This window comes from Staurois parvus, unplaced genomic scaffold, assembly GCF_062004578.1.
Source record: "Staurois parvus isolate SC_StPar_1 unplaced genomic scaffold, SC_StPar_1.0 ptg000893l, whole genome shotgun sequence".
NCBI classification, from domain to species: Eukaryota; Metazoa; Chordata; class Amphibia; order Anura; family Ranidae; genus Staurois; species Staurois parvus.
Window position 1 is genome coordinate 490,420 of NW_028318689.1, and position 22,031 is coordinate 512,450.

General features: G+C 47.4%; 1 protein-coding gene across 1 annotated transcript in view; it reads left to right on the forward strand.

Moving 5' to 3' along the window:
* Window positions 1-206: 206 nt before the first annotated feature.
* The window catches only part of LOC149442380 (vomeronasal type-2 receptor 26-like), a 44,795-nt gene continuing 22,970 nt past the window's right edge, over window positions 207-22,031 (forward strand). Inside the window, exons 1-2 of the mRNA XM_089656172.1 lie at window positions 207-284; window positions 7,086-7,209. Of these exons, the coding sequence (XP_089512298.1) occupies window positions 207-284; window positions 7,086-7,209 (202 nt within the window). The remainder of the gene's footprint in view (window positions 285-7,085; window positions 7,210-22,031) is intronic.

The following is a 22,031-nucleotide window of genomic DNA, read 5'->3' on the forward strand; positions in this document are numbered from 1 at the left end:
CCATTTAAGATAAAATGGCATGGGCCCCCATAACATTTATACCACACCCTTATCTTGGCACGTGTGCGGGTGCAGCAGTAAAAACACAGAGTCCAGTTGCAGATAAATTAGAACTTGTGTTGTAGAATAATGTAAACTACAAACAACCCCAACGGGAGAGCGCCGCTAAGGGTATCACTCAGAGTTCAGTTCTTGGCAGAGGGGCGATGTGTAAAGATGCACCAACAGTATCTGTCTTTAGAAGGCAGAATGTGGTCTGGTCCCAAAAGGAAGTTGCAGCACAGGTTTGCGAGTCCCTAGTGTAGAATTAACCCCTTCACTAGTCACTAGAGATTTGGGTCCCCTTATAGTCCTGCACACCCAGGCAACATGCATTTCCTTCCAGACTTGCACTCCAGAGACAGTAACCAGTCCTTGATCTTGGGTTTTTTGTTTTATTAGGGGATTTTGAACTTGGATGGGGTAAGGGGTGTATGGGATGCCCAAAGGAACTGCAATTGAGGACAATCTTCCTGGAACTTTGTACAAGTCTCTTTAAAACAAAGAATCATCTTATTGGAGAGCTAGCCAACCTCTCCTGGTGTACCACCCCAGACCCTAGATACTTCTTTATCCAGCTGTCTGAAGGAATCCCTGAGCAGGGGATCCAGTTCCTGTCGCTTTAAATGTAAGGCAGTCCCGGGAAGAAAGCTAATCCAGTTTCTCACTAGAGTGCTCCTTCCCCTCTCTGGCCCAGGGGGTGCATGTCCACTCATTCAGTCCTCCTATGAGCTGGTGGTTTGGTTGATGCTCTCAGGCCTTCTGCTGGGCTGCTCCTTCCCTACTGCAAAAGTGATCCTCGCTCTGGGGGCTAGTGAAGTCCTGAGCTTTCCTCCTTTCCAGGACTACTGCCTATAGGTAAGCCCCTTCCCACCCGAACCCCCTCCCAGGCTCCTGCTCTTCAGCCTCTCACACATCTTCCACCCAAACTCTCCCTGCTGCTGAGCAGGATTGGTCACTCTTAAGGACTATCCTGGCCCCATGCCAAGCCTTCTGTTCAGGATTGGCCAGGATCCCTCAAGAGTGCAGACTAGCTCCACCTCACCCCCACCCACTGAGTTCTAGAGACTCCCCCAAGTCTCTAGATCAGGTGAGGTGTCAGGGAACTGCTCTACAGAGCATCTCAGCCCTGACTTAATTTCACCCTGCTAACTATTACACCTGGACTGCTGCTCAGCCCTCCCAACTACCAATTGACTCCATCTCCCTCTAGCTATCTAGGAGGGTGCTAGCCTGTTCCTATTCATCAGGAACCTTTCCCTTCCACTATCACTTTCCCTAATAGACGGGATGTGACAAAACATGGTGGTCACCAAAGATGGCCACCAAAGGTCACCTGAACACATAGTAGCGAACCGGAACGCTGCCTCCAGAAACCATAGAAAAAAATGATTTTCCTTTGACTTATTTTCCAGGATGTGTCGGGTGCCACCTACAGTGAAGAAAGCAGACTGCACCTGGCTACAGGCATACAGCCTTGGTGGCTTGTAGGGATGGTCTATATGTTCGAGTGTTCACTGAACACATGGACATCTGGGGCGTTCAACGGGCCATTCGCCCGTATGCCCCACAGTGCAATGCGCTCTGGTGACGCATTGTAATTGGCCAAAGCATTGCACCTGACCACAGGTCAGGTTCAATGCTTTGGCCAATCACAGCTGAATTCACAATAAGAGCCATGATTGGCCAAAGTCTCAGTGACTTTGGCCAATCATGGCTCACGGCAATTGAGTGGAGCTAGTGGTGATGTCACTGCTAGCTCCGCCCAATTGTGGATGATGGTTCTGACAGGTACATAATTGGCTGGAGCTAGAGGGGACGTTTGTTTTCGTCTGACTTGCAAATGTTGGTATCGGCGAGTACTCCGCAGGTGCAGACGGGTCGGCGGGTGTCGGGATTTTTTTAATTCGTCAGGACAACACGGGACGCTGTGATTGATGATGGATTACAACACTGAAACCATTTTTTAAAATAAAAGACTTGTCAAAAACAGATTTTTTGTTCAATAAAGGATATTTTCAAAAGTCTGGTCTATTTATTTTTTACAAGTACCCCTTACTCACACACAAGGGGAGCAGCATCAGGGTGTCCCCTTATTTAAAGGGGTACCCTGATACTAATGAGCCCCCCTGCCCACAGACCCCCCCCTGCCCACTGGACCAGGGATGTGGGGAAGAGGCCCTTGTTTTCCTTGGCATGAGGACATTTGCCCCACCCCCTCTCCTGGCTTGCCAGGCCTGTGCTCAGATCAAGGGTCTGGTAGGAATTTAGGGGGGATCCCATGCACTCCTCCCCAATTTTGGGAGGTGCGGTTCCCCTAAAAGTCCTACCAAGCCTAAAGGGCTAGGGGGAATCCCACACAATTTTTTAAAATACATTTTTACTGTGGGGTCCCTCCTAACCTTCCTACCAGACCTAAGGGGTCTGGTATAGATTTTTTTAAATGTCAGTCTTGCTGCAGCAGGTTTAATACACAGATGTGCAACTTTGCAGGTTGTTTAGGGAGACCCCCCCCAGGCATGATATTTAAAGGAATTTTTTCATTTTTTTTAACTTTTAGCAACGAAAATGACTACGCCTTTAAAAACAATACTTTTTGAAATGTTTTCTTTCACTGATTCATATCCCTCAGGGCAGTGCCCAAGTCCCCACATTTATGGCCAATAACTTGCATATAAGCCGTCCAAATGGGCATTTTTTAAATTTACAAGTTCAAGTCCCATAGACCTGCATTATGTTCAATGTTCGCAGTATAACTTTCTACCGCGACCCGAACACACAGGGGGTGTGCAGACCATCACTAGTGGCTGAGAAATGGGAAGTAATGATCATACAGCCTCTTCCTTAATGTACCATACGCCTCCCCCTTGCAAGGCACCCCGTGCCCATGTTCAGGGGGCAGTGGCCTCATCTCCACATTCTGTGCCCAAATAGGGTGGCTGCCTCATCCCTTTACACCCGAACACATATTAATGACACAGGTTCTGTGGCTGAGTAGGCTGGTAAGTAACTGTTTCCTGTCCACCATATAGCAGAAATACCGAATACAGAAAAATCACGTATATATACAGTAGGGTAGCGCCACCATTCATGGACGTGGCTGTAAATCACTGGATCCTGGCCGGTGATCACTCGCCCGGAGATTGCTGAGCATCTCCGATGAAGAGGACAGTTATCCTCCCTGTCAGCTTGTGCACACAGCACAGCCATCCAAAGCAGTGTGATTACAGTGAAGCACATGGACACAACTTATAGTAACACAGCACACATTTAACCCTTTGATCTCCCCAGATGTTAACCCCTTCCTGCCCAGTGCCATTAGTACAGTGTCAGTGCTTTTTCTAGCAGATCTGAGGGGAAGGCTGCTGGGATTCAGTGTAGTCCCGGGAAAATGGGGTCCTTAAAATAGATTAAATTTTCGGATTTTCTCCTCCTTCCTGGTCCCGATCCTCTCCTGGTCCCGTTCCTCTCCTCCTTCCTGGTCCCGATCCTCGCCTCCTTCTTGTTCCCAATCCTCTCCTCCTTCCTGGTCCCGATCCTCACCTCATTCCGGGTCCCAATCCTCGCCTCCTTCTTGTTCTCGATCCTCTCCTCCTTCCTGGTCCCGATCCTCGCCTCCTTCCTGGTCCCGATCCTCTCCTCCTTCCTGGTCCAGATCCTCTCCTCCTTCCTGGTCCCGATCCTCTCCTCCTTCCTGGTCCCGATCCTCTCCTTCTTCCTGGTTCCAATCCTCTCCTCCTTCTTGGTCCCGATCCTCTCCTCCTTCCTGGTCCCGATCCTCTCCTCCTTCCTGGTCCCGATCCTCTCCTTCTTCCTGGTTCTGATCCTCTCCTCCTTCTTGGTCCCAATCCTCCCCTCCTTCCTGGTCCCGATCCTCGCCTCCTTCCAGTGATGTCACTTCTGCCCGTGCGTTCCACGCGGGTTCCGGTGCACTTCCTCATATACACAGGGCATCCCGGCTCCGTTCTCCCATCTTCCAGCCCAGATGACAGCGGCAGACCCTGCTAAAGGAGGGAGCTAAGGACCTACTAATCTGATACGTCTGAAGTTTGTAGTCATCTTGTGAGTGTTTTAACCTCTTTAACCCCTCCCCCTCCAGAGGATCCCCCCCTCCTGACCAGGCCATTTTTTGCGGTACAGTGTGGCGTTACTTTAATTGACAATTGTGCGGTCATGCAACGCTGCACCCAAATGAAATTTACATCCTTTTTTCCCCATGAATTGAGCTTTCTTTTGGTGGTATTTGATCGTCTGTACATTTTTTATTTTTTGCGCTATAAGCAAAAAAAAGACCAACAATTTTGAGGAAAAAAACAAGATTTTGGACATTTTGCTAGTAAACATGTCCAGTAAAAAAATTTAAAAAATCAAATTTCATCATAAATTTCGGCCAAAATGTATTCTGCTCCGTGTCTATGCTAAAAAAAATCCCAATACGTGTAAATTAATTGGTTTACATGAAAGGTATAGTGTTCACAAATGGCGGTATAGATAATGAGATTTTTTTTTCTACTAGTAATGGCGACAATCAGCGACTTTTAGCGGGAATGCGGCAGACATTCTGACACTGGGGGGGAACCAACTTGGTGTCACTGACATCCCCAGTGACACCAATGCAGTGATCAGTGCTAATAAAAAGCACTGACACTGTACTAATGGCACTGGGCAGGAAGGAGTTAACATGAGGGACAATCAAAGGGTTAACTGTGTGCTGGGAGTGTATTACTAGGGGGCGGTGGTGTGTGCTTCACTGTAATCACACTGCTCTGGATGGCAGTGCTGTGCAGTGTGCCTGAGCTGACAGGGAGGAAGTTTGTAAACAAAACAATCTTCCTCCCCGTCGAAGATGCTCGGTAATCACTGGGCGGGTAATTACCGGCCAGGACCCGGTGATGGACAGTCGTGGGCGCAAATGGCTCACGCACGCCCCCTACCAGGAAATGAGAAATCACATATATATATTTCTTTATTTATTTATTTATTGCAGGTACTTGTATAGCGCTGTCAATTTACGCAGCACTTTTACATATATATTGTACATTCACATCAGTCCCTAACCCTCAAGGTGTGTACAATCTAAGGTCCCTAACTCACATTCATATACAAGGGCCAATTTAGACAGGATCCAATTAACCTACCAGCATATCTTTGGAGTGTGGGAGGAACCCGGAATACCCGGAGGAAACCCACGCATATATATATATATATATACACATGTGATTCTGCGCACAGATTCCCCCCTGGAGCAGTATATCTGCTATAGGGTGGTCCTTAAGCAGTTAATAAACCATCTTTATACACATACTGCACTTAGCTGGCACCTCCTGTCCCTCCCTACATAGCTGGTCACTCCCTGTGGACGGCTGCCGCCGGCAACTCTTTGGATTTTTTGTATATTGTGGAATTCTGGGCCTTAAAAGGACTTTGTCAGAGTAATTAGGACTTATAAGGACTCCCTTACATATTGTTTGCATTACCATTGGTCCTAGTTAAGCACCAGATCATACTGTTCTCTTTGTGGGGGGAAGCCCCCTGCACCAATTCACCCCTCCATGTTCAGGGCATGTGCCCTGGTGTAGTTTGGGGGGGGGGTGTCAATCACCCCCCCCTCTTTCCTGACCTGCCAGGCTGCAGGCTCAGATAAGGGTCTGGTACGGATTTGGGGGAGATCTCAAGTCATTTATTTTTTTAATTATCTGCACTGTCCTGACATTGGGGGATATCTGTACTGTCCTGACATTTGGGGGATATCTGTACTGTCCTGACATTTGGGGGATATCTGTACTGTCCTGACATTTGGGGGATATCCGTACTGTCCTGACATTTGGGGGATATCTGTACTGTCCTGACATTTGGGGGATATCCGTACCGTCCTGACATTTGGGGGATATCCGTACCGTCCTGACATTTGGGGGATATCCGCACCATTCTGACATTTGGGGGATATCTGTACCGTCCTGACATTTGGAGGATATCTATACCGTTCTGACATTTGGGGGATATCTGTACTGTCCTGACATTTGAGGGATATCTGTACTGTCCTGACATTTGGGGGATATCTGTACTGTCCTGACATTTGGGGGATATCTGTACTGTCCTGACATTTGGGGGATATCTGTACCGTCCTGACATTTGGGGGATATCTGTACCGTCCTGACATTTGAGGGATATCTGTACTGTCCTGACATTTGGGGGATATCTGTACCGTCCTGACATTTGGGGGATATCTGTACCGTTCTGACATTTGGGGGATATCTGTACCGTCCTGACATTTGGGGGATATCTGTACCGTTCTGACATTTGGGGGATATCTGTACTGTCCTGACATTTGGGGGATATCTGTACCGTCCTGACATTTGGGGGATATCTGTACCGTCCTGACATTTGGGGGATATCTGTACCGTCCTGACATTTGGGGGATATCTGTACCGTCCTGACATTTGGGGGATATCTGTACCGTCCTGACATTTGGGGGATATCTGTACTGTCCTGACATTTGGGGGATATCTGTACTGTCCTGACATTTTTAGACCTCAAGAAATTAGATTGGCCATCAGTACTTCAGGATTGATCGGTTTTCAGATCTATCCCATAGTTTGTGAACTCTATAACTTTCCTACAGATAAATAAAACATCCTAATTTGGGTTGTTTTCACCAAAGACATGGAGCAGAATACATCTCGGCCTAAATTTATGAAGAACAATTATTTATTTGCAAACTTTTATAACAGAAACAAAGAAAAATGTGTTTTTTTCAAAATTTCGGGTTTTATTGGTAATTTAGCAAAAAATAAAACCCCCAGCAGTGATTAAATCCCACCAAAAGAAAGCTCTAGTTGTGTGAAGAAAATGATAAAATTTTAGTTTGGGTTCAATGTTGTATGACCGCGCAATTGTCATTCAAAGTGTGAGAGCGCTGAAACCTGAAAATTGGCCTGGGCAGGAAGGGGGTAAAAGTGTCCGGTATGGAAGAGGTTAATAATAATGATAATAATAATAATGATAATAATGATAATAATGATATTAATAATAATTTCTGATTTCAGGTTCTGATATCTCGATGCTCAGATCCCTGTTTACCCGGCAGCAGAAAAAAGTTTGGCTCTTCCATACATAAATGCTGCTATGAGTGTTCCCCGTGTCCAGAAGGAGAGATATCCAACATTTCCGGTACGGTTTGTATTTGTTAGTAAGTGATTGTTGGACTCGGCAGACTTTACCAATGTAGTTAACCGGTTCCGTGCCGCCCTATAGCAGAAATACTGCTACAGCTCGGAACGGGTGCGCACAATCATGTATATATATGTGATTTCACTGTTCTGGGTAGCACCGCCATTCGCAGCCTCGGCTGTCAATCACCGGGTCCCGGCCGGTGATTACTTGCTGGCACCCGCTAATGATCACCGAGTATCTCCGACAGGGGAGAGACCTGTGTATAGACAAAACAGATCTCTCCTCTGTCAGCTCCTGCACACTGCTTTGTATGGCTCTGCATAGCAGCATGCTTGCAGTGAAACACAAACACAGCACACAGGTAACCCTTTGATCACCCCACATGGTAACCCCTTCCTGCCCGGTGTCATTAGTACAGTGTTGGTGCTTTTTATTAGCACTGATCACTGTATTGGTGTCACTGGGGATGTCAGTAACAGTAAGTCAGTCCCCCCCCCCCGTGTCAGAATGCCCGCCTCACTCCCACTATAAGTCGCTGATCGCCTCCATTACTAGTAAAAAAAACCCAATTCCAGTATATATCCCGCCATTTGTAAACGCTATAACTTTCACATAAACCAGTTAATTTACACGTATTGAGATTTTTTTTAGCAAAGACACGGAGCAGAATACATTTTGGCCTAAATTTATGAGGAAATTTGATTTTTTTACTGGACATGTTTTATAGCAAAATGTCCAAAATATAGTTTTTTTCCTGAAAATATTTTTTTTGTTTATAGCGCATGTAACGGAACCGGTACCCGACCGCCACAAACAACATGTTTTATACAGAGGGCGGGGAAACACAACCAGGAACAGGAAATACATCATCAGTCCACCCTCTCAGTGGGAAGGGCTACAGTATAGGCAGGAAACACCTCATCACCCCTCCCCATCCAACCAGACACAGAACAATGGGATGCAACCATGTGGCAAAGGACATTGACCAACCCCCACACCAATACACAAACAGTACATCTCATAATAGTTCGCTGGACAGGAAGACACAGCACCATGGGGGGGAGCACATGGCAAACAAACAATGGACAGCCATGTGGCCCAGAACAAAGGAATGGACACATGGCAGTAGACAATGGGCAACCACATGGCAGGGACAAAGGAACACACACTATACACAATACTGGGACATTCACTTTCACACCCTGTACCCCTTAACAGGCACAGGGTGGGTTAAACATAATGAGGGGGACATGAGCTGACCAAGCGGTCCAACCACCCCCAAAAGTCACTCCCGTCACATATCTCCCCTTTCGGCAAGAGAGTAACACAGGAGTAGATCCCAGACGGATGTACTCTGAAGTTACTCTGCACCTCCAGTCTCTCAATGCCGGCACCTGCACAGTACCCCATGCAAATTGTCCCACACCAAGTGTTACTCACCCAGCCAACCTCTGCCTCTCCCGTAGAACATACCCGCCGCTGGGGAGAAGTACGGACTGGTCCTTCTCCCGGAAATCCTCTCAGCCGCTGGAGAGAAGACAGGGTGGCTGGGCCGCCTTCATCCTTCTGTGGGGGATCTGGGCCAACTGCCCAGCATCCCTGGGGTATCCAGGTGGTGGCTGTAGTTGCTAGGCAGAGGCCAGCGGCCCTCTGCCCTGTTGCCAGCACTTCTGCTGGGGACCCCACATCTGCTCCGGCTAACCATAGGGGAGGTAGGCCGGCTTCCTCCCCTCCCAGACTGTGGATCTGCTGCTGGGATGGAATTCCACTGTCACTGTCCCCCTGGTGCACAGATCCTGGCTTGGGAGGGAAAACAGTTTCCTCCACTCTGGCTGACTGTGGGGGAGAGAGGACAACAACCTCCTCTCCCTTCTCACCCTGGGCCTCTGAAACTACCACAGGCATGGGACAGAGGTCCTGGACCCTCTGTCCGGTTGTCAGCACTTCAGCTGGCGGCTCCCCGGCTGGTTCCTCCTCAGAAAAAAAATCAATCAAATCCCCAGCCTCTGGAACTGGGGTTTGGGGATCGGGGCTCACCATCTCCTGTTCGTGGAACTCAGGAGACGTTACCAGTGCTGGGCAGAGTTCAGTACTGTTTGGCCCTGTTGCCAGGTCTACTGCTGGTTCCTCCTCAGCCGAGAGGTCTATCAGATCCCCAGTCTCTGGAATTTCCACTGCTGATTCTTGGGCATGCTGCCGAACATGTCCTAGCAGCTTCCTGTATGCCCTTTCTAGATCCAGTTCTTTCTTCAGCAGGTATTCCAGATCTGCTTTAAGTTCTGAGACCCCTCTGAGACTGAACATAGCCTCTCTGCCTTCTCGTAACTCCTCCAGAGTAGGTTCTCCTCTATCGCCAAACACAAAAAGGTCTGTAAGGCTCTCCCACAGCAATCCAGGCCCACCAAAGTCAAGTCCCTCAGGAGAGCACTCTGTGGACACCCCTAAATATTCCTGCTCTGCGTACCACTGCAGAGCCCGATATCTATTGTCCAGTTCTATCTCCTGCTGGACCAGTCTGTCCAACTCAGCCACCCATTGCTCCTGGGGTTGCTCTCCCAGGAATGGCATCCATGACTTCTGATGGTCCCTGGCCCTCTCCTCTGGGGTTGGATACCACTTGCCTTTGTCCATACCAGCAGCCTGGACGGCTCCTCTCCAAAGCACCTCCTAAATCCGCTGCCTGAGCTCCAGGTACTGATCCGTAGACACAGTCCTGGGGTATGTTGCAAGAACAGTCTGTAGCAGCCCTGGGAACTCTGATGCCAGGTCCATATCTCCACTGGGGTGACTGACGTCTTTTCCTGCTCTTGAATCCCGGTGGTGGTTTGGATGTGTTTACAGTTGGAAGCACAATCCCACCGCTTGCCACCAATGTAACGGAACCGGAACCCAGACTGCACTGAGTTTTTCCGTTATAGCACAACTTCCCCTGTCCGAACACCATCCACGGACCACACCCTCGACATCCCTCAGGAAAATAGACAATACCCAGCTCTTACTAAAACAGGAAGCCAACAACCTTTATTTTACACAAACAACATGTTTTATACAGAGGGCGGGGAAACACAACCAGGAACAGGAAATACATCATCAGCCCACCCTCTCAGTGGGAAGGGCTACAGTATAGGCAGGAAACACCTCATCACCCCTCCCCATCCAACCAGACACAGAACAATGGGATGCAACCATGTGGCAAAGGACATTGACCAACCCCCACACCAATGCACAAACAGTACATCCCATAATAGTTCGCTGGACAGGAAGACACAGCACCATGGGGGGGAGCACATGGCAAACAAACAATGGACAGCCATGTGGCCCAGAACAAAGGAATGGACACATGGCAGTAGACAATGGGCAACCATATGGCAGGGACAAAGGAACACACACTATACACAATACTGGGACATTCACATTCACACCCTGTACCCCTTAACAGGCACAGGGTGGGTTAAACATAATGAGGGGGACATGAGCCGACCAAGCGGTCCCCCCACCCCCAAAAGTCACTCCCGTCACAGCGCAAAAAATTAAAGACGCACAGACGATCAGATACACCCAGCACACCATCCCACCGATGGGTCCCAACACACCATCCCACCGATGGGTCCCAACACACCATCTCACCGATGGGTCCAAACACACCATCTCACCGATGGGTCCCAACACATCATCCCACCGATGGGTCCCAACACACCATCCCACCGATGGGTCCCAACACAGCATCCCACCGATGGGTCCCAACACACCATCCCACCGATGGGTCCCAACCATTCGCTTTAGCTTAAAAGTATGTGCCGCCTCCAAAGATCAACAACCGCCTCCGGAGCCAGAACACACCGAGAATAAAAAAAAAACACCCACACACACCCCCAGGGAGGGTGGGAGGAAAACTTGCTCCACTGATGCCCTATCCTGGACTGAATAGGATGACCCCCCCACAACCACACCCAAAGATGCTGAAGACCCCACCCTGCACTCCCGTCACCAATCATATAACCTGCCCATTTTCTAACTCCCACCTACTTTTCTCTTAACCCTTTCTTGTCTTTCCTACCCCCCTCTTAAGTCATGTCTACCCTGCGCTATTTTCTTTTTCTTGCTTTTTGCTACAGGCATCTCTTTCCAGTCAATGTTAACACCTCAGCCACTTCTCAACTACTCAACTTAATTTCCTCTTTTAACCTAATACAATGGGCACAAGCCACCACTTACTCCAATGGCAACACCCTCAACCTCGCATTCTCCCACTTAAGCACTCCCAGCAACCTCTCCAACATCCCTTTTCCTCTCTCTGACCACAACCTTCTCAGTTTCACACTTCCCCTGTCTCCTACCTCCCATGCCTCCAACCAGCAAACGGTTACCCGCAGGAAACTTGGCCACCTCAACCCTTCCCTTCTTCATCCTGCTACTGACTGCCTTTATGATAAAATTGCTCCCCTGTCCTTCCCAGACCTGGGCACTTCTGCCTACAACAACATTCTGTCATCCTTCCTGGACACGCTCCTCTCACTACACGCAGAACCAGGCCTCACCTGTCACAACCCTGGCAAACAGATGACACCAGAAGTCTCAAGAGATGCAGCCGTGCTCTTGAGCGAGTATGGAGTAAAACTAAATCCCTGAAAGACTTCACCCTCTACAAATCCCTCCTTCTCAAATACAGCTCCTGCCTTCATACTGCTAAACAAACCCACTACACAAGTCTCATCAAAACCCTCTCATCCAAATCCTGTCAACTCTTTTCTACCTTTAATTCCTTACTTCACCCCACACTGCCTACAGCCACCAACTTGCTTACTGCCCAGGATATTGCCAGTCATTTCAATAACAAAATCAATACAATTAGTGAGGTGAGATTAATGAGATAGCCAGCATCCAGCTTTCTCTACCAACCAACTCACCAACTCCAACACCACAATCAACACTTTCCTCTTTCAACCCCATTACCACTGAGGAAGTTGCCAAACTCCTTTCCTCTGTCCACTTCACCAAATTTCCCCTGGACCTGTCCTCTCTCAATTACTATGGCCACCTTCCTGCTCCATCCTAAACTTTCAAACCCACATCTTCAACCTTTCCCTCTCTTCAAGCACGTTTCCCTCCACGCTCAAACATGTACTGGCCACCCCCATACTTAAAAAATCCTCACTGGACCCCACCTGTTTGAATAACCTAAGACCCAGCTACCTGCTGCCATTTGCCTCCAAGCTTCTTGAATGCCTTATCCACAGTGGTATGAGTTGCTACCTCCTTGACAACAACCTTCTCAATCCCCTACAGTTCTGCTTCCTCCCACAATGTTCCACTGAAAATGCTCTATTAAAATTCACCAATGATCTTTTAACTGCTAAAACCAACGGCCATACTCCATACTCATACTCTTAGACCTTTCTGCTACCTTTGACACAGTTGACCACCCACTCGTCCTCAACAAACTCCACTCCCTTGGCCTCCATGACTCTGCTCTTTCCTGGGTATTCTGGTACCTATCTCTGTGCACTTTTAGTGTCACATACAATACCATCTACTCTGCTCCTCTTCCTCTTTCTGATGGGGTCCCCCACGGCTCCGTCCTTCAGCTCCTCCTCTTCTCCCTCTATATCTCTTCTATAGGCCAGTTGATAACCTCTAATGGCTTCCAATCCCACCTCTATGCTGATGACACCCAGATCTATCTCTCAACTCCTCATTTCACCCCCTCAATCCCCTTACAGGTCACAAGTTTACTAAGTGACATATCAGTATGGATGGCACACCGCTACCTCAAACTCAATCTTTCTAAAACTGAGCTTCTAATAGTTCCTCCTTCTGTATCTCCTCCCCATGACTTTACCATTGAGATCAACGGCACAACCAATGGTCCCTCCACACATGCTAGGTGGTGCTTGGTGTAATCCTAGACTCTGACCTCTCCTTCATCCCCCACATCCAATATCAGGCTAAATTTTGCAGCCTCAAACACCGGAACATTTCCAGAATTCTCCCCTTCCACACTAAAGACACCACACAACAGCTTATTCACTCCTTGGTTATTTCCCAACTTGACTACAACTCCCTTCTCACTGGCCTACCCTTACACAGGCTATCCCCCCTTCAGTCTGCTATAAATGCTGCTGCCAGACTAATGCACCTTACTAACCAATCCATGACTACTGCCCCTCTGCCTATCTCTTCACTGGCTTCTACTAGCCCAACATATCATTTCAAAATACTAACCACAACATGCAAGGCCATCCACAACATCGCCCCCAGCTACATCACCAACCTCATCTGCAAATATTGTCCTCTCCTCCCAAGACCTCCTGCTCTCCAGTTACCTCCTCCCACACTCGCCTCCAGAACTTCTCTCCCATCCTCTGGAAGATGGCCACCTAAAAGCAAAGGATTTGAGTCTCTGTGGCATGACCTCCGACAGGTTCAAGCTGAGTGCCACAGACTTCTGATAATTTATTTGAAAATTAGATAATTCACCATAACGTCTAAATTCAGCCATCAAGTTGGGAATGGTGACATCCAGTTAACTGCTAAAAAAGAGCAAATCATCTGCATAAGTAGAGACCTTATGGCATTTATGCCCAGTCAAGATATTATGAATGTTCTGCTTACTCCTAACATAGTGTAGAAATGGTTCACACATTAAAAGGAAAATGAGAGGTGAAAAGGCACAACCGTGTCTTGTACCATTTGTAACAGGGAAAGGAGACAAGAGCAATCCATTAGCACCTGTGCTGTGACTCAGTCCACATTCTCATAGTCGGACTAAGGCCTATGTCTTCCAGTGTGACCCTGATGAAGGACAAATTCACGCTGTCAAAGGCCTTTTCACATCAGTAGAACGAAGGAGAGTTGGAGTAGTCCCTGGCAGGACAGAATGTATAACATTAAGTCTTCGGATCATACCATCACATGCCTCTCTGTCTGGTATAAAGCCCACCCGGTCATAATGGATAATGTTATTAAGATAAGGAATCAGATGGGTAGCTAAGATTTTAGTGAATAGTTTTGGAGCAAGCTTGAGCAGAGAAATAGGCCTTTAGTTGGAGCATCGAGTGGGATCTTTCATTCTTTGGTGATCACTGAGATATGGGCTGTTAATGTTTCTGGGTGTACAGTGTGTTCATGGGCACTGAGCAGGCTTTTCCTGAAAGCACTTTTACTAGGCCAGGGAGAAGCCATCTGAGTCTGGTGCTTTGCCAGTTTTCATTTGCTTGATGACCTGGGAAAAATCCAGAGAATTTATTGGTTAAGCAAGGCTATAGATTGTTTCCAGAAGGCATTCTGGTGCTCCGACCATAATCCAGAATCCTCTCTCTGAGTATATCACAAAGCACATTTATTTATTCTGGGCTGGAGTGACAATGTATAAGGAAGCAAAATACTCCCTAAATGCTTACGCTATCTCAGAGGGCATGAACAGGTGGGTTACAGTAGTGGCGTACTACCAGTAGATATGCTTTGGATTTCCATTGTCTAAGCACTCTAGCAAGAGACTGACCACATTGGTTTCCATATTTGTAGAAACTATGTCTGCATTTAACAAGAGTGGCTTTAGCATTATCTAGAACTCAAATATACTCAAAGGATAAGTTCACCTTTTGTAGCAAGTTACATGTCACAGCTATATTCAGGGTGCAACATGTAGCATGTAATGAACGGACTGCCCCCCTCCACTAGCTGTAACAATTTAAAAAAATGGGGGCTCTGTCCACCCGGCCATGTCACTCATTCACAGTATTCTGTGCATATCTTCTCAGTCTTCTCAGAAGCCTGCCTCACTACCTGCCCCCTGGACCCTATCCCCTCTCAACTCCTCCGGTCACCCCCCTCTTCCCTCATCCGCTCCCTTACCCACATCTTCAATCTCTCCCTCTCTACTGGCGTCTTCCCCTCCCCCCTAACACATGCACACATCACCCCCATACTCAAAAAGCCCTCCCTGGATCCCACGGACCTCAACAACCTCAGACCAATTTTCCTGCTGCCACTCACGTCCAAGCTCCTTGAGCGCTTGGTCTACGATCGCCTAAGCGCCCACCTAACTGACAGCAACCTCCTTGACCTACTACAGTCTGGCTTCCGTCCCCTACACTCCACCGAAACTGCCCTCCTCAAAATCACCAACGATCTACTAACCGCCAAAGCCAAAGGCGACTACTCTGTCCTCCTTCTCCTAGACCTCTCTGCGGCCTTTGACACAGTTGACCGCCCCCTCCTCCTTAATAAACTACTCTTCCTTGGCATCAGAGACACCGCTCTCTCCTGGTTCTCGTCCTATCTATCCCAACGCTCCTTCAGCATTTCCTACAACGGTGCCACCTCCTCTTCCCTCCCCCTCTCTGTTGGGGTCCCCCAGGGCTCTGTCCTTGGACCCCTTCTCTTCTCCATCTACACCTCCTCCCTTGGCAAACTCATACACTCCCACGGCTTCAACTACCACCTCTACGCTGATGATACTCAAATCTACCTATCCACCCTTCACCTGACCCCCACATTTTCCGCCCGCATCACTCACCTCCTACACAACATCTCTGACTGGATGTCGCTACATTTCCTCAAGCTCAACCTCTCCAAAACCGAGCTTCTCGTCTTTCCCCCTTCCCGCGCCCCCCATACATCCTTTCCATCACTACCAACAACACCACCATCAATCCCGCCCAGCAAGCCAAGGTCCTTGGCGTCATTCTGGACTCAAACCTTTCCTTTCAACCTCATGTCAAATCACTTACAAATACATGCAGGCTCTACCTCCGGGACATCGCCAAGATACGCTCCTTCCTTACCCCAGACACCACTAAACTACTCGTACACTCCCTGATTATCTCACGCCTTGACTACTGCAACTCCCTCCTCACCGGCCTACCCCAGTGCAAACTCTCCCCGCTTCAGACCATCCTGAACTCAGCTGCCAGACTCATCCACCTCACCAGCCGCTCCACCTCTGCCACCCCCCTCTGCCTCTCCCTCCACTGGCTCCCCATTGCCCGACGCATTAAATTCAAACTGCTCACTCTGACCTATAAGGCCATTCACAAGACTGCCCCTAACTACCTCACCGACCTGATTCCCAGGTACCACCCTACCCGTACCCTTCGCTCTTCACAGGACCTCCTTCTATCTTGCTCCCTGGTCTCCTCCTCCCACGCACGACTGCAAGACTTCTCCAGGTCCTCCCCCATCCTCTGGAACTCACTACCCCAATCCATCAGACTGTCACCTTCCCTCCTCACCTTCAGGCGCTCCCTGAAAACCCACCTCTTCAGGGAAGCCTACCCCACCCTCACCTAACAGCCGCTGCCCTTCCCTCCTACCACTCCATCCCCCACAGCCATTCCCTCCTGTACCTCTACACCCTCCCTCCTAGATTGTAAGCTCGAAAGAGTAGGGCCCTCTTACCCCTTGTGTGCTGTTTGATGTTACTGTACTGTTTCATGTATTGTCCCCCCCTCTATTGTACAGCGCTGAGCAAACCCTTTGGCGCTATATAAACTCGATAAATAAATAAATAAATATGAAAAAACTACAAGTTCCGACAGTCTTTATAACCATCGGCTTGTAGTTTTGAAAGCTTGAAAGCTTTTGGCCCAGGGGACAAGTACAACCCAGAAGCCCATGGTGCAGTGACTTGGCCCCCTCCCACTTTCCCTCTTTCCTGCCTCCTCCTGTCCCCCATCCCAGGCTAAAGTTCTCCTTCAGGTACTCTCTGCTCACCCGGTGGGATGGGTTGGACAGCGCCTGGTTCAACTGGCATCAACTCCAGGTTCCCAAACTGGCCAGAAGGGGCTGCAGGAGGAACTCAGGGCAGCTTGGTTGGGGCTGGCCAGGGAAGGAGAGCCTCCGCTGAAGCACAGAGCTGGCCAGAAACAGCATACACCATCCATGTCAGGGGGTGGCCTGCGTCTGAGCTCACTCGGCAATGTTCTGGACATGCCCAGAGAATGTTAAATTTGTTGTCAAAATTTGACAAACTGAATTCTTGAAGTGTATATCACAGCAAAAAAAATGTGCAGGACATGAACATTTCTCAGCATTTTGTCCTTTTTAAAGGCCCAATAATAAATTACCTGTTGACCTGCTAGAAATGCTCTGACTTCTTAAGTCCTATTGTGGGCTGACAATACCCAGCACTTTTGTGGACTTAATGGTGTCAGCTCTGTCCAGTTCTCTTTTGCTAATCTACTGAAAGAATCCCCCATCCTGTTCTGTACAAAATAAAGACTAATCACTTTGTAGTCTTCAGATAAGAACCAGGAGGGCTAATTAGACTGTGCTGAGATAACTAAAGGCTTCTCCTGCTGCCCTCTCCTATGGTGGTCTCCAGTGGACTCACTCACCCAGACCTAGTGGATGGAAAGGAGGTGGAGTTGCATTCCTTCTATCCCCACAGAGCACCTTGGACTTGGCTACCCTACTTTCTCTCCTCTGAATTACACATTATCATTCTTGGTGACTTTACCATCCCTGTTAGTGTTAACAGCCGGGCTACAGCTCAACTTCTCAACTTAACCTCATCTTGTGACCTAACACAATGGACATTCACTCTGATGGTAATACGCTTGGCCTTGTATAACCCCATCTCTGCACTCCTGGCAACTTCACCAACACCCCCTGTCCTTTCTATGATCACAACCTCATCAGTTTCACAGTATACTTGTTTTCAACCACCTATCCCCCCAAGCAGCAAATGATTACTTGTAGAAACCTTCACCCTTCTCTTTTCTGTTCTGTTACTGACCACCTCTATGACAAAATCTCTCCCATTTCCTGTCCTAACCCGGCCACCGTTGTCTACAGCAGTTCACTCTCATCTTCAGTGGATGCACTTGATCCTCTAACTAATGAAATGACTAATGAAACCACCAAGTTACTCATTCACTCCCTTATTACATCTGCCTTGACTTTTACAACTCCCTTCTCATATGCCGATCTCTCCATAGGCTATTCCCTCTCCAGTCTATCATGAATGCTGCTGCCAGGATCAACTACCTTACCAACTGCTCACTGTTTGCCACCCCTCTCTGCCAATCCCTCCACTGGCTTCCGATTGCCCAGTGAATTAAATTCAAAATGCTAACAACAACAACATACAAAGCTATTCACAACTCTACCCCCAGCTGCATCACCAGTCTTGTATACAGATATCTCCCAAACCATCCTCTCCGCTCCTCTCATGATCTCCTGCTCTCAAGATCCCTTGCCTCCTCCTCTCCCATTCTCTGGAATTCTTGACCTGTCTGGCTATCCCCTACTCTAGATGCCTTTAGGTGATCCCTGAAAACTCATCTGTTCAGGGAGGCAAAACATTGCAGAACAAACCTCCAAAATTTTTTTAAATATATTAATAGTAAAAAAGGTCCAGTCCGAGCATGTAGGCCCTTTACAGAACCATCTAGAGGGGGTGACTGGGGACAAAGAGAAGGACAATGTATGAAATCCCTTCTTCAGCTCTGTGTATACAAAGGGGCATGGGGGGGCTCTTGTCCTCAATGGGTATGGTATTGACACAGCTCCAGATGATCCACATTGGCTAACAATTGATATGATCCAAAAATATTTAGACAGAATAAAGGTGAATAAAGCCCCTGGACCGGATGGCATACACCCACGGGGCCTTAAAGAATTGAGCTCTGTCATCTCACAGCCATTGTTTCTCATTTTTAGGGCCCCTTTAATGACTGGCATAGTACCACTGGATTGGTGTAAGGCCAATGTGGGACCAATATTTAAAAAGGGGTCAAAATCTTTCCCAAGTAATTATAGGCCTGTTAGTGTAACTTCTATAGTTGGGAAGATACTGGAGAGTTTAATAAAAGACACACAGAGGAGTACTTGCTGGAAAAAAAATATTTTAAGCAACAGACAGCATGGATTCATGAAAGACAGAAGATGTCCAACAAATCTGATTTCTTTTTATGAAGAGGTGAGCAAAATCTTGGAAAGAGTGGATGTGGTATACTGGGACAGAGGGGTGGTTGTGGACATGGTATACTCGGACTGAGGGATGACAGTGGACATATTATACTTGGACAGAGGAGTGGCTGTGGACGTGGTATACTTGGACAGAGGAGTGGCTGTGGACGTGGTATACTTGGACAGAGGAGTGGCTGTGGACGTGGTATACTTGGACAGAGGAGTGGCTGTGGACGTGGTATACTTGGACAGAGGAGTGGCTGTGGACGTGGTATACTTGGACAGAGGGGTGGCGGTGGACGTGGTATACTTGGACAGAGGAGTGGCGGTGGACGTGGTATACTTGGACAGAGGAGTGGCGGTGGACGTGGCATACTTGGACAGAGGGGTGATGGTGGATGTGGTATACTTGGACAAAGGGGTGGCGGAGGACATGGTACACTTGGATTTTGCAAAAGCGTTTTGCACAGTTCCCCACACACGGCTAATATGTAAGGTAAAGTCTACAGGCTGGAAAAATCCAAATGTAAATGGATAGAAAACTGGCTAAAAGATCGTATTCAAAGAGTAGTGGGTAATGATTCATAATCTGAATGACCTAGGGGTTGTCAGTGGGGTACTCCAAGGTTCAGTGTTATTAGTGGGGTTCCCCAAGGTTCAGTGTGATTAGTGGGGTCCCCCAAGGTTCAGTGTTATTAGTGGGGTACCCCAAGGTTCAGTGTGATTAGTGGGGTCCCCCAAGGTTCAGTGTTATTAGTGGGGTACCCCAAGGTTCAGTGTGATTAGTGGGGTCCCCCAAGGTTCAGTGTTATTAGTGGGGTACCCCAGGGTTCAGTGTGATTAGTGGGGTCCCAGAAGGTTCAGTGTTATTAGTGGGGCACCCCAAGGTTCAGTGTGATTAGTGGGGTACCCCAAGGTTCAGTGTGATTAGTGGGGTACCCCAAGGTTCAGTGTTGGGACCCTTACTTTTTAATATATTTATAAACAATATAGGATTTGGGATTATAAATCCCATTTCAGTGTTTGCAGATGACACCAAGCTGTGCCGGGAATAACGTCCTTACAGGATGTCTCCAACTTACAAGCCGACCTCAATGTTCTGTGTAATTGGGGGACTATGGGGCCAATGAGGGTTAATTTTGATAAATGTAATGTTCTGCACTTGGGGGCTAAGAATATGCATACATCATACATACTGGGGGGGGGTACAATTGGGGGGTCAATGGTGGAGAAGGATCTGGGGGGTCAATGATGGAGAAGGATTTAGGGGTTTTCGTAAATCACAAGCTTAATAATGGCATGCAAGTTGTGGGTTGTAAAGCGAGCAAAATCCTCTCTTTTATTAGGAGAGATATAGACTCCATAGAGAGAGATATCATCCCCCCCTCCCCCCCAGGCACATATCATTATTAACACCTCATCTAGAATATGCAATTCAGTTTTGGGCACCAATTCACAAAAAGAACATTGGGGAACTGGAGGGAAAAAAGCGAAGGGAAAGATTAGAGGAACTGAATGTATCCTCCACTTAAAAGAGGAGATTAAGGGGGAATATGATCACCATGTATAATACATAAGGGGGATATGATCTCCATGTATAATACATAAGGGGGATATGATCTCCATGTATAATACATAAGGGGGGATATGATCTCCATGTATAATACATAAGGGGGATATGATCTCCATGTATCATACATAAGGGGGGGATATGATCTCCATGTATAATATATAAGGGGGAATATGATCTCCATGTATAATACATAAGGGGGGATATGATCTCCATGTATAATACATAAGGGGGGATATGATCTCCATGTATAATACATAAGGGGGATATGATCTCCATGTATCATACATAAGGGGGGGATATGATCTCCATGTATAATACATAAGGGGGAATATGATCTCCATGTATAATACATAAGGGGGGATATGATCTCCATGTATAATACATAAGGGGGGATATGATCTCCATGTATAATACATAAGGGGGGATATGATCTCCATGTATAATACATAAGGGGGGATATGATCTCCATGTATAATACATAAGGGGGATATGATCTCCATGTATCATACATAAGGGGGGGATATGATCTCCATGTATAATACATAAGGGGGAATATGATCTCCATGTATAATACATAAGGGGGGATATGATCTCCATGTATAATACATAAGGGGGGATATGATCTCCATGTATAATACATAAGGGGGGATATGATCACCATGTATAATACATAAGGGGGATATGATCTCCATGTATAATACATAAGGGGGGATATGATCTCCATGTATAATACATAAGGGGGATATGATCTCCATGTATAATACATAAGGGGGGGATATGATCTCCATGTATAATACATAAGGGGGAATATGATCTCCATGTATAATACATAAGGGGGGATATGATCTCCATGTATAATACATAAGGGGGGATATGATCTCCATGTATAATACATAAGGGGGATATGATCTCCATGTATCATACATAAGGGGGGGATATGATCTCCATGTATAATACATAAGGGGGAATATGATCTCCATGTATAATACATAAGGGGGGATATGATCTCCATGTATAATACATAAGGGGGGATATGATCTCCATGTATAATACATAAGGGGGGATATGATCTCCATGTATAATACATAAGGGGGGATATGATCTCCATGTATAATACATAAGGGGGATATGATCTCCATGTATCATACATAAGGGGGGGATATGATCTCCATGTATAATACATAAGGGGGAATATGATCTCCATGTATAATACATAAGGGGGGATATGATCTCCATGTATAATACATAAGGGGGGATATGATCTCCATGTATAATACATAAGGGGGGATATGATCACCATGTATAATACATAAGGGGGATATGATCTCCATGT